Source organism: Chlamydotis macqueenii, chromosome 1 (genome assembly GCF_036417535.1).
Source record: "Chlamydotis macqueenii isolate bChlMac1 chromosome 1, bChlMac1.mat, whole genome shotgun sequence".
Classification (NCBI taxonomy): domain Eukaryota; kingdom Metazoa; phylum Chordata; class Aves; order Otidiformes; family Otididae; genus Chlamydotis; species Chlamydotis macqueenii.
Window position 1 is genome coordinate 45,686,753 of NC_141556.1, and position 13,871 is coordinate 45,700,623.

At 35.3% G+C, this 13,871-nt stretch overlaps 1 protein-coding gene across 1 annotated transcript; it reads right to left on the reverse strand.

Moving 5' to 3' along the window:
- Positions 1 to 579: 579 nt before the first annotated feature.
- TSPAN19 (tetraspanin 19) lies at positions 580 to 10,463 on the reverse strand. The gene is made up of 8 exons (XM_010127012.2): positions 10,371 to 10,463; positions 10,191 to 10,263; positions 8,998 to 9,128; positions 7,621 to 7,695; positions 5,684 to 5,794; positions 3,154 to 3,297; positions 1,769 to 1,852; positions 580 to 696 (listed from the first exon to the last, which is right to left on the reverse strand). The coding sequence occupies exons 1-8, from the start codon at positions 10,434 to 10,436 to the stop codon at positions 625 to 627; spliced, it is 756 nt and encodes a 251-aa protein (XP_010125314.2). The 5' UTR covers positions 10,437 to 10,463; the 3' UTR covers positions 580 to 624.
- Between the last annotated feature and the right edge of the window lie 3,408 nt (positions 10,464 to 13,871).

Genomic DNA, 13,871 nt, shown 5'->3' on the forward strand with positions numbered 1-13,871 from the left:
CATTGCTCAGTGGATAAAGAATGTTTTAGGTTTTCAAGCTTACTCCATCTAAACTACTGAAGCCATTTGATTAAATGAACGGTAAGAGCCTTTCAGCAAGAAAAAAAAAGATGCCTACTACAGCACTTTTGGAAAAGAGCTGATAAGAGTTCAATATATATAAGAAACTGAAGTTTTTGGAGATTAAATTGCACAACAGACAAGGGCAAAACAGAGAAGGATTGGAAGGAAAGGTAAAAGCCTAAAGAAGCATCAGCAAGGTTTAGGAAATATGTTTCTCCACTCAGTGTGATAAGTGGTTCCTTCTGTTTCAAAGCGTGGGGTACTATACAGTATTATTTATAACACTCTGAACAAGTTGTTCTGGAGACTCAGGAAACTAATATTCAGCTTATCCAAGAAGTTTTATTAACCAGCTAGTAAACGGCTTTAACATACATAATTTTGTAGCATATTGCCATATCCATTAACAATAAACAATTGTATTAAATCCCAAATGTTAATATCCTAGTAATTACAATATGTAGAGCCCGATACAAATTTTAGTGGAAGTAATTTTGTTGACTGTTGCAGGCACGGATCAGATCATTCTTGCACCACAGCAATAATGCTTAGAAGAGTTCATTATTCATTTGGCCAAATATTATTCTTTCTGATGTTTCTAAATAGCTGAGCAGCTAGTTTGATCAAAAATATCTGACAAAGGACAAAGGGTGAATTAAAAACAATGCAGAAAGTGTTGATATTCACTCATGACTGTTAACCTGGCTCCTGTGCAGGATATAAAGGAGAATGATCAGGACATATGCCTGAAGACACAATTTGAATTCTTTGCTCTGCCACAGGCTTGCTGTATGACCTTGAGAAAATCACTTACGCCCACATCCACAGAAGTGTCTTGAAATCTATTTCAAGTGGCTTATAATTCAGTTAAGTGTTCCAGTGCCCTATGAATCTTAGTCTTAACCTCTTGAATGGAGATAACAGTTCTTTCCCACTTGACAAGAAGGTGTTAATGATAGTACATTGAAAAGCATGAGACACTCATGTGCTGTGCTAGTGAGGATTAGGTCAGTATGAATAAGAAACATTTTCATTACTGAACTGGTGTGCTCCATAGCCAGAAAGTTTTTATTACACACCTCTATGGGAAAGTACAACATATGGAGGAGATAAAATAGGTCACACTTTTGACTATCTGAATAAAAATGAACTAATCTCATTTTCAGCCTCATGATTTTACATATTATCAAAAATTTTTCTGCCTGCTTGATGGTACTTAACCTTCAGGGTGTCTGTGGAGTGAACAACCAATTCTTGATGCCATTATTCATATAACTTTGTTTTGATATTGAAAGCTTTATTCCTTTTTAACCAATAACTTTTTCTTATAGATATGTGGAGGGAGGGGTTTCATGTTTGATTTAGCATATTAATGGACTAGGTTTTGTACAGGTAGAGGACAAAAGAGATCTTTTGCTTCACAGATTTTACATTGTCTTTAACTGCTTTCTGTCATTGCAATACTGTTTGCTTTCACAAGTCAGGTCAAACATTTAATTCAACAAACTTTGGACTCCAACATCTGTGATGGTGCTTGAATATATGGGAGTTTGTTGGTAAACAGTGCTTGGTCTTACTTCTAATTAAAATTGATTGAAAGCTCTACAAAATTTTGGAGTGTGTCAAAGCCAAACGGCACTGAATTGATATTTACACCCAGCAGCATATCAATATTTTGTGGTTTTTTGCTTAAAAATACTCTTACCTGTGTAATTAGCAGGCTGATAGTAACTGCAGTCAAGATCAAAATATTGTTTTCAAACCATGTATTTAAATATTCTTCACATCCCTGAGTAAGTATAGATGAACAGATTTCAAGAAAAATAATTTCAACTTTTGAATTCCTATTGCATCTTTATAAAAACATACTTAAAAATATATAAAATAGAACTTTCTGCATGTTATGGTGGGTTCTGACATCTACTTGCCAGAAAGTAAATAGATCAGTAATATGTACTGCAGAGAGTTAGCTATAATATTTTTTAAATTATCTGAACTAAATAGATTGTTAAGTTAATATGATATTTTTGTATGGAAATATTCCATACAAAAGGGAATTTGCTTATGTGTGAGTATAACTGAGAGACTACCTTGCAAGCAAATTCTTGAAAGAATATTTTGAAGTTTTCACCAATTCTTACACTTTATGTATCCTGAAAATGTGCATATTTTCCAGATTACACTCTATGCTTATTATATTGCTTTCTAAAAGAAATTAGAAATTATTACATGGCTTAAAATAGCTATAAATATAATAAAACATGTAAATAAATGCTTTCTATACTTTGAAGTGTTCTTTTAATAATGACAAGGGTTTGTAGAAACAGGAAACAACTGCAAAAAAAAAAAAATGGGCGAAGTAAGACGATTCCAGACATCATTTAACAAGATCCGTTCTATTATTTACTGTCCTACACTGTTAAGAAACAACTTTTGCCCATTTAATTTTTTTTCTTATTGGATAGTCCTGTCAACACTGGAGGGCTTATAGAAGGGAATAATAAATATCACTTTGCTCCAGTTTTCTATTACTAGATAATATCTGATGGTCCTATGCAGACTGGTCCCTTGATATTAGGACATGTAAATGCTGACATGAACTGGTCTCATATTTCAATGCCTTGCTCATTCCTCTTATCCTGTAAAGTATTAGAGATGCTCTGGAAACAGATAATACAAACAGGTGGAGATATTGCTGACATTCTGTAAGTAATGAATAGTAATTACAAGTTGAAAATGTACTGTATGCTCTTTATATACTGTCACTTTCCATTGTCATCATTGATTTGCACAGCATGGATTTCTGAATGGCAAGATGCTTACTATTTCTTAAACCACTACTAAAAGTCCCTGTGATATTGATCTTTGATAGGCAGAACTCCTGTTTTCTTCAAGTATCCTTAATTTAAAACTACCTACATGACAATTAAAAAACTAAGGCTTCAGAGTGACTAAAGACAAAACAATGAATATTATTAATACTTCGACATTTGTAAGCCAATTCTGGGAGGAAAACATGTTTTGTATATTTTTTTCCAAAGTCCACTTAGTAGCAAAAGTTACATTCCTCAAGGTAACATTATTTCTTACCATACTGTACATTGAATTCCTTGGGACATCACAAAACCATTTCTTCAGACTGGATTTTGTGCATGAACATGGGATCTGAGTACTATTTTCCTTGTTTTTATTCCTTTCCCACTGTGTGACATTGTATCTTCCACAGCATTCCATCTAGAATAGAAATCCTGTACCTTGGTAACTCCAACACCTACGAGGACTGTCACACAGAGAGCTTTTCACCCCAGTGAGTGCTAGCTATTAGATAGTTGATTAAATTAGCTAGATAGTTTCCTTCTGTATTCAGCAGAGAGAGGTTTCTGCAGGGGATGATTCACCCTTGCATATGTGTCATTTCCCATGATATGCACTAGATAGTACAGACATAAGAACAATATGATCTTAAAATATACTTTTGAAGGGAACTTTCTTTTAGACTCTAAATTACTCTAGAACATATGTAAACAGAAAAAAGGAAAAAAACTACAAACCCAGATTAAAGCAAAACATTTTGACTATCACCCTTAACCTTCCCAAGTAATTTCAGTGAAGAAATTGTGTGTAAGCAGTAAGCTATATGAAGGACACGCTCACTATGAAGTACAACAAAAAGAAGAAAGAAAACTACACGTTATTGGAAACACCATTACGAATGTTGTTTCATAATGAATGCAGAAAATGGTGACAGATTTCACAAAACATATTTGAACAAATAAAAATAAAAACACAGAAACTTAAATATGGACCAGATTTTGAAAACTTTCAGTTATTCTTTTGCCACTTCTAATGTTGTATTTGCAAGAATTCTCCTCTCTTAGCAAGAGATCTTTAGTCTTCCTATTAAAACTTGTGTTTTAGCAGCCGTTGATCTCTTGTGAACACATCGCTCAAACTTGAAGCACAAAGCAAATACTGTGCCCTGTTCAAATGGATTACCAGCTAGCTCTTCGCAATGATCTATTTCAATTCCAGTAACACAAAACCAAATCAAACAGCTTGGGGAATGGAATCCATGTCAGGTACGAAATTCCAGCAGTTTTTCATTCTGAATCAGGATGAAAGTTCAGAAATATTAAATTGTTTTGTGGGATGAAAAGTCTGACATATTTTAGTGTAGAGATGTTAAACAAAAGCATCTCATTTTGATGTTTTGAAGTCAATTCAAAATACACTCCTTCTAAATTTTGAAAAATTTTATAATTTAGCCAAAACTGTCCTTTCTCTGTAAAAACATTTTATTTCAACAACTCTGTAAGTTGAGTGAAAAAAGTCACCAGCTTTAAGCAGTACATTAAATATTACCAAGAATATAGAAAAATATAGTTATTTAATACTATTCGTGATCTTAGGCTTTTTATTTTTCTCATGGCAGATGCTAATGATATTGTAAAGAGCTGGAAGCATGTAACACAAGACTTGGGGATGGTAGTATTTTATTCAAAAGTTCACCTTGGCAGATTTAGTATCATTTTATCTGGCTTAGATATCAACAGCAAAATATCCACAGGACTTTGAGATATACCATAATTTAAACATGCCCACCAGAGGAGGTGGTGGGTAGGTAACTGCTGAAATCTGTACTCCCACGGCAGTTCAATAAAACCGAACTCAAGTATACCAGCACATAGTCTAGCCACACCATTGACATAATGAGGTCACCATTAATCACTAGAGAAATCATGAACGCAATGAGAAAAGACTGGATTTTCAAAGAACAGATTTTAAATATACATTACAAATGCATTTGTAATCTTGAGTTTAGACATATATGTTGCAAGTTATCTGGAACCGTAAATTATCTTCAAAATTTGTCAAGAACTATATAACTTAGCCCTGCAAGAAGTCATATTAAGGGAATCACAGCTGGTCTATAAAAGCATATTAAACCATACTAAAGTGTTAAGTTATAGTGTTTGTAATTAAAAGCTCATGATGCAGAATTAATTTGAAGGGTGGATAGCAGGTCACAGGTCAAAACCATCGTTAACAGTTTCCAAAATAATTGAACCCATACAAATGCTTTAAAGGACTTTTCTGAAAAAGGAAACAAATTGCACATTGTCAGGCTACAAAAAGTGTTATTATTAATAATTAAGTATGTGTCCTGAAAGTATTGATTTGCAAGATCATCTGAGGCTTTAAGCATTATTTCTGAGAGAGCCTCAGTGCAATACCTATTCAAATGCTTTTACAGTAGGAGCTCTGCTTTGAACTCTCAGCATCTCTGCTTCTCTGTGGTTCAGGTCAGTCTTGAGACCTAAGCAGACCAAGTGTTTTATGATATTTAGCAGTTGTCAAAGACTACAGTAAACTTTAGTGACCAGAACTGTCTGTTCCTATATAAATTGACAAGTCCTTCAGAAGCCTAATCTCATCCCTAGTATTCAATATAATGACAAGGAATCTGCGCACCCACATCAGATATTAGCAGCAGATCTTAAAAAAAATAATAAACCTTTACTAAAGGAGTTATTTTTTTTAAGTAATTCTGATTGGTATAAACATCTCTTGGTTAATTCAGTTTTTTTGATGGTGATATTTTGTGGGTTTTTTTCCTTACATTTTGCTGCACAGCATTCAGAATGTTCCACACGGGTTCCTGCTCAGCCAGACTCTCATTCCCATATTCAGAAATAACTTCATCAATTCTGTTGTTCCATTGATTGTGGACCTGTTAATAAATATTTATAGCATTTGGTATATGCATATTGATAAGAGAGTGGATGGACAGTACAATCCTTGATCTTTTATTGATATTCAGGTTTTTTAAAGGGTTACTTGCAAGCTGTAGCATTCTAATCAATTTGCCAAATATGGTCTAAGAGATGTCATAGCCATTGCACTAACAGGAAAGTTGAAAGCAAAATGGGAAGATAAATGAAGTGGCCCAAATCACATACATAGCATGGTCGGACACAAGGTGATTATCCCAAATGGAGCCAGAAGAGCCAGAGAACATAGTTTAGATGCACCTGATCTGTCCTGAAATACTAAATCCTACCTCTCATACTTATTTTTAATAAGCACAGGACCATATAATAATAAGCATAACACCAAAATTTATTCTAAACCTAAAGTGATACAAACTGTTGTGAGCACCATATAATCTGGCTAGCACATATATTGCTTTGGGCTAGGGGAGTTAACAGCTCATGTTAGCCCTAGATCAGGCATCTTTGCAGACACTGTTAAAATACACCTTTAACATTAATTGAAGTGGACAAGCTGATCTCAAAGCGTGTGACTACAGAGAGTGCAGCAGGGAATACATGCAGAGAACTCCTAGGTCACTGAAAGGATTCATTACAAAACAAGAAAAATTGAGGCTTCTCCAACTCATTATCCTTGCCACAGCCATCCTAAAAACAAAATTCAAAAGCTTGAACAGTGAAAGATGATGGTTTCATCATTTATTATAGTTCAGCAACACTTAATTGAAGTTGAGATCAAGTTCAATTATAGCTGATATCAAATAAATTCAATTGCAGTCTTTCAACTAATTTTCCTAGCACAAATAGCTGCCTCCAGAATGCATCATTCCTAACAGTTCAAATCTTTCAGTATGTAAAACCATCATAAAAAAAACAGGGAGGATTCCATCATATACTCAACATTTAATGAAGAAATCTTAATAATATAGATTGACTTTGATGGAGTAAAACTCATTTATTTGTGCTCCACCCTGCCTGAATAGCAGCTGGATTTGGAAAGCTGTATGAACCTTATGAGACCAGTGTCATGGGAAGTTTTCTCAAACCACAGAGGAATTATGGAATAGAGAAGTGGCCAGACTGGTATAGCTTCACTACAGATTGGCTTCCATATAACACTGTAAGGACTGCTCAACTATTGTGGTTGCTATATGAAGAAAAATAAATGACTGATTAAAGTCTCAAAGCAGTACAGTTATTAGCAACAACAGCTATGCTGGTATTTATTGTTGCTTCCTGTTTTTAAAAGCAAAGATATATATTCCTTGTGTTAGATCACTCCCTGGACCTAAAATAGAGGTCAAACAATAAAACTAGTGATTCATTGGCATACTTTGCATGCCATGACACAAATGACTCCTGCTACTAATTGCACAGTGGACTACTGTTATCACCTCCTAGCAGACACAGGTTAGCACCTAATGCTTTCTCCTACCTCTGCTGGTGTCCAGGAAAGAGGGACTTTCTCGGTCATCCCTCAAAAAGTAATAAAGCTGCCCCTTACACTGTTCATTCCACATTCCTGAACAGGAAGAGCATGTTCTGTTGCAGAGGAGAAACTGGAAACATATTTCCATGCAATTTCCTTTACAACCATTGAACTATGCTGAATTCCTCAAATTAAGTTTTCCACATCTTCTGCTATGCCTGGTCGATATATAGAATGCTCAAGTTCAAACAAATGGTGATATAGCATACAGTAAGAGTTTACTATTAGAATCTGCTTAATTAATTGCGAAAAACTATTTTAAAATTATCAGCAGTATCACATAATTTATTTACATACCTCTGCTTTCTTTATGAATATCACCACTGATATACTCATCTGGGTAATGAACACCAGGATCTGAAAAATCATATACTGAAAAAAAACCCCCAGATTATGTATAAACATAATATGGAACAAGTGAGTAATGCAATAAAAATATTCCAAAAGCTCATGTATAATCCTTCATTATTATTATTTAGAGTTATTCCAACAAAAATAAGAAACACTTTTTACTGGAATCTGTCAGAAAGTGATGTCATAGCCTAAGACGCAAGCTTCAGGCAAAGCACAACTCACTGTTTTGGGCTTAAAGACAAAGCCATAACTTTCTTGGAAGTGAACAACAAAAGCTGTTCTTAAGTAGCTATGCTCATCTGAAGAAAACTCTTATTTCACTATTTCCTGTTTGACTTACCATGGTACCTAAGTCTCATGCTTAGTCAGGGACTCCTTTGAGCTGTAAGACGCACAAATAAAACTAAAAGAGAGTTGATTTTGTTCATTTTCACTGAGACAAATTTTTGACCCACGGTATCCAGATATTGTGATACTAGATCCTACCATGGCAGTTGGAAATAAGATACTTCTTTCTCTTTAATCATCTAATAAATTGTGAGGCAAACACTACATTCCTAGGGCAGCAGCAGGAAAAAAGAAGGAACAAGACTTCTGGTGATAGCTCCTCTCACTGCTGTGCCAGTTGATACTTGTAGTGCTTCACAAATGAATTAGCAGAACAGTTATCTGCTGCAGCCGTCACATGATCTAAAACAGATCACTCAAAAAGGGTAACAATAAACAAAGGACAAAGGGAAAAATGTAATCAAAATGATCATAAGAATGCCTAGTTACAGTGTAATTTTTCAGAAATCAAAGTGTTCTTCCCTTAAAAAGCAGGAATGGTATATGAATGTATACCTGAAAAGCAGGTAGGTCTACATAGCTAATTGCTTTTTAATCACACTCTCCGTTTCAATATTGTAGCGATATGGTAGTTACTTGTACCTTCAATCTGCAATATTTTGTGGCAGGCTTTTCTTTATTGCTTCAGCACATACTAAGCATGTCAGCACATACTAAGAGGTAGTTACTCTGCACAATTTCAATAGTAAAATAATTTTAAAACTTCTAAGTTAATAAATACAGTGGTTAAAATCTTGGCTGCATCAAATTGCAAGTGTTTTGTCATTGAAAACATTCATGCAGTGATATGGAAGGGTCTGCAGTTTTGTTCAGATTTCATTGAGCCAGGGCTTTATCTAAAAATATCTTTCTATCAGCAGATTTGCTAAGAGCTGTATGTGGGAATCACAACATCAAGACAGGATCACAGTTTTCATGCACACAAAACTCCATTTCATTTTATGAGAAAGTTGGAGTCAGATTTGCACTTACTGTAACTAGTAGACATTTGATTTCCTTAACACTTCCAAGGAATCCCACAGCTGATGTAAAAGTAATAACAGATCCAATTCCAAGTAACATACAAGAAATATATGCCACTAGCTGGTTCTCGCCTGAAGAAACTGTAACACAGTATCATACTGTCACTTCTTTTCTTTTTTGAGACTTCCACCTACAAAACTTATTCCAGAAAAATGATTAAACCTTTGCAATGCTATTAGTGAAAGGATGGATGTAGTAGAATGATAAAAGGGTATTATTGTTATTACTTATGCCATCTACAGCCACAGAAAGAAAAATATACATTTTCATAAATACAGAGTATGGTTTCAACATATGAGATGCAAACAGAAGATACTTAATTTAGCAATGGGAAACACAAGGAAATCAGAGAACGATTACAAGTTTACAGAATTATTGTTTGCCAAAAATTAGTAGCACATGTACAAATCCTACGTGAACATAGATAAAGTCCTCATTAAATCCAGACTCCGATTCAAGGCTATCTTCCCTCTTTGTCACTGGCCATTTTCCCCTTTCCACTTTAACCATTTTTGCATAGATATGGAAAGTAACAGGGGTTTTCAGTACTTCCATCTAAAATGCTTCATCCCAGCATTACTGCATTGGATGATTTGCATCCCACCAGTTGCGAACTGATGCTCCCTGGTGCAGCCAAGGCAGACAACTCTTTAAGAGCACAGGTGTTGTTATATGACCCAAAACTTGCTTCTCTGCAAAACAATTTGATAGACACTCTGGGAAAAAGAAGTATCTATATGGAGAGGCCCAAACTCCAACTTCTGTTTATTCCACCAAAATATCCACCTAAAGGATCTATAATCTTGTCAAATGCAGGTCAAATGCAGTCTGGTAAATTATATAAAGAAAAGATCAATAGAGTTGATTTATATTTCAGTGATTTATCTATAAGCCATACACCAAGAGAATTAAATACATTGTATAAATTAGAATCATATATAAATTGTAGGTATACTGATATATATTTTCCCCTATTTTGATAATCATAGTGTGTAATGATGGAAACTATACACAACAGAAAAAAATGATGTATGCATTTCAATCCAATACTGCCACCTTCTGAAAAAAAAAACAAAAACTATAGTTGTTTTTGTGGATCTTGCAATCATTTGAAACAAAAGGAAAATTTTATTTATACTCACATAACACACTGAATAAATTGTTTCTGTCAAAGAAAAGCCACAGGCCAAATGTCGAAAGCATAAGACCCAGAGCCTGGGAAAAAAAAAAAAAAAAAAAAAGGACGATTCTTGTGTTAATTCAAACATTAAAAAAAATTAATTTGAAGTTGCTTAATAAGAAAATGAAAACAGAATTTTTACCAAGAAAATTCCATTGAAGACATTTAAGTAGTACTTCTGTACTAGTATTTTATCTCTTATTTTCATTCTTCAGTTTTCAGTTTTGAATTACAGCTGAAAATAGAATCATATATTCAATTCAATATGAAACAGATATAACCAAACCTATCAATTACAATGGGATTTATTTTCTTTAGATAATATTTTATAAATTTAAACTGTCACCTGATACATTGAACAAAAAATTGTGGCAACAGCAGAAGCATCAAGATGGTGTCTCGTCTCAGCTGTCTCTAATGTTACGTTGTACACATATATTTCTGTTTTTAGCTTTTTTTTCCCTTAACTACTAAAGACATTTGGAGGCACCATGTATGTAGGAAGATTTAAACTGCAGAGATGACAAGAGTTACAAAGTCTGGCATACACTTGTCCTTAACTTTCTTCAACACAATTAGTTTACTAATTATTAAGAATACCAGGTGAAATGAAGAGGGAGAACTGTAGTACAGATATAAGCCCTCCTTTGTCTTCACGGCCTGATTCAATTTTTGTTGAAAATAGCAGATACAGCGTAAAGATTTTAGTGCAGTCCAGCACACAGTTCTAGCGAAGCCATGAGAGCTGTCAAACGGTGCTATCAGCCATCTTGTAATAAACTCCAGAGTACACTTCACACATTTGAAGGAAATCTCCCAGTCACCCTCACTTACTTTTTTTCCTCCATTTTTGTTGCAGAATGTAACAGGATGTGAAAAGTTGAATTCCCTTCAAATGAAACTAAATCAAGAGATGCACTTCATCAGTCATTGAGCAAGTGGGTACTCAGTCAATGGAAGAGCAAGCAGAAACCCTGCCCATGAAATAAACACAAACTGTGCCTTAGAACCTGAGCACCAACTGTATCACCCTTGCAAACGCCTGCAGATCTCAATAGAACTGCAGCAAAGTCACATGGGCATTAAAATCTTGAGTGTAGTTTAGCAAATTTCAGCAGAAGAGACCCTAGCACTTTAAACTGTCTGATGCAAGACTTAATGTTTATGTATCATTATCATTATTATTATCATTATTGGATACCATATCTTATGGGTCTATCAAGATTTTTGCACAGAGTGAAACTCATACATTTGTCCCCCACCTCATGTTCCCTTTCACTTGTCTTGCCTCTTCTGTAAACATACTCTGGCATTTTGGTCTGCCTGACTTTGTGGTACAAGCTGAAAAGGATCCAGGAGCAGTGCCAGAAGATGGTTGTGTAAAGCAGGCAGGCACACAACCATGCACAGACACATGAACATAACCAGCATAGCCATACTCTTCAGAAAGTATATCTAATGCAAAGGGACATGTTTCTTGTCTTCTGTCGGAATTGCTACAGATTGATTACAATAAGAAGTTATGTCTTCTGTTATTTGTAAAACAGAAAAAAAAAATGACGAAGCTTCTGCAGTCAAAAATATCTTGCATTAACAACTTATTTGACATACAAAACATGTCACATATATATCAAATTTGCTGATTAGAAGAAAAGATGCTTTGCCTGCCCTGTCAATTGTCTGGATTATAAAACTTTAATTGCTGAATTGCTTTATGAAGAAAGCTATAAACTTCTCAAACTAGTTCTGCGGTGGATTTGTGTCAATAATGCACCATGTAAATTGTATTAGATAACTGGTTTTATATTTTCCCTGAAGAAGATCCACTACTTTTAAGAGTAATTAAAATTCATCAGAATTTTCAAAACTGGAATGTATTAAAACATTCGTGTGATGCATTGTTCAGTAAAAATCCCTGAACAGTTACGTATTTCACTTGAAAACTGGCATCTGCAATAGTTCTGTTGTAAAAACTATATGGTTTCAATGCTTTATTTTCAGACATTTTAATGATAATAATTCAGTTTATCTTAAATTATTTATCTGAAAAATAAATATTATCTTTATAAAATTGTGTACATTTTACATTACATTGTTACTTCACAAGAAAATCTTTACCAGCTCTGCATATTTCCATCCTACCTTAAAGAGCACAGTCTCATAGTGATAAGTTTCTTACTGAAGTCCAACTTAACCACATTCTTACAACAGAAGAGTTTTCTTCTGTTGATCAGCCCTGGCTTCCTGGTTACAGGCAAGAAGCCTACAGAAATTCCTTTTTTGTTGGCAAAGTTGTTTGCTAAATGCATGACACAGTGCCCGAAGTCTTCGGTCGCCATGAACACAGCATAACTCGCATTACAAAACAAGTACCAACTGCACATTCAGCTTAGTGCCTGAAGATTTCTTTCTTACAAAGACCATATTGGAAAGTTCACTGGTTACATGATTCTGTAAAGTACAATACATCGCAGGGTAGATTTCAAATGGATGAGTTTTGGTTGTTTTAAGATTTGAATGTCTTATTTGTCCATAACACTGGTGAGAAAATGTTAAATGGTTTCTTCTGAATTCAGTATCTTGAGGTTAACTGCCATTAAGTCACTCCTAAAGGTACTCAGTTTATCTTAAAGACAGTGGGAGACTGGGAAAAACCCTACTATCCTTGGCAGAACCTTTCTATTGCTCACAAAAGTGCTTGTTTTCTGTGTAAAACCTTATTTACTGTTCAGTTCCTCTTTTCTATTACACTTGCTTTTGCACCTTGATATTCCTAATTTGACTTTAGGGACAGTTGCATTCACTAAAAATACCATCACACACTAAAATGATCTTGTCTGCACCCTCCCTGCCCCATATCACTTTTGCTAGACTGCGTTGTGTGGAGTCCTTAATTCTCTGACTGGACATTTTCTCCAGCTTTCAAATAGTTTGTATGTGCCTTTCTCTGATTTTTTTTTTTTTAATGTTTATTTTTTGTTCCCTGCCCACAGCACAGTTGGCAGGGTGGGCTGAGCTGTCAGTCCCCCTGGTCCCCTCAGGCCTGGCCAGGCTCACCACGCCAAGCCCACCCTCCTCACGCCCCATGGCTGGCAGCAGGCCACTGCCACCGACCCCAGACGCCAGCAGATCCCCAGCCTTTCCACGCCATGACGGGACCCCGACATGTGAAGGCAGAAGGGATGTCTCATGTTTTCATTTTTATAGATGCCTCTGGAGTTCTTCTGGCAAACAGGAAGCAAAACTATGACTGGATAGGGTATATTTAGGTTAGATATAAGGAAGAAATTCTTCACTGTGAGGGTGGTGAGGTGCTGGAGCAGGTTGCCCAGAGAAGTTGTGGATGCCCCATCCCTGGAAGTGTTCAAGGGCAGGTGGGATGGGGCTTTGAGCGACCTGCTCTAGTGGAAGGTGTCCCTGCCCATGGCAGGAAGGTTGGAACTAGAGGATCTTTAAGGTCCTCTCCAACCCAAACCATTATATGATTCTATAATTCTGTTATTTCAATCTGCTTTTACTACACTGTGTCATTACTCTGCTTTTATTTTTTTTCTCTGAATAATTGCTGAACCCAATTTATTCTGAAAACTAAATTTCAGTCCATTACTAAAAAAAAAAAAAATCCCAAAACCACGAAGAAAAG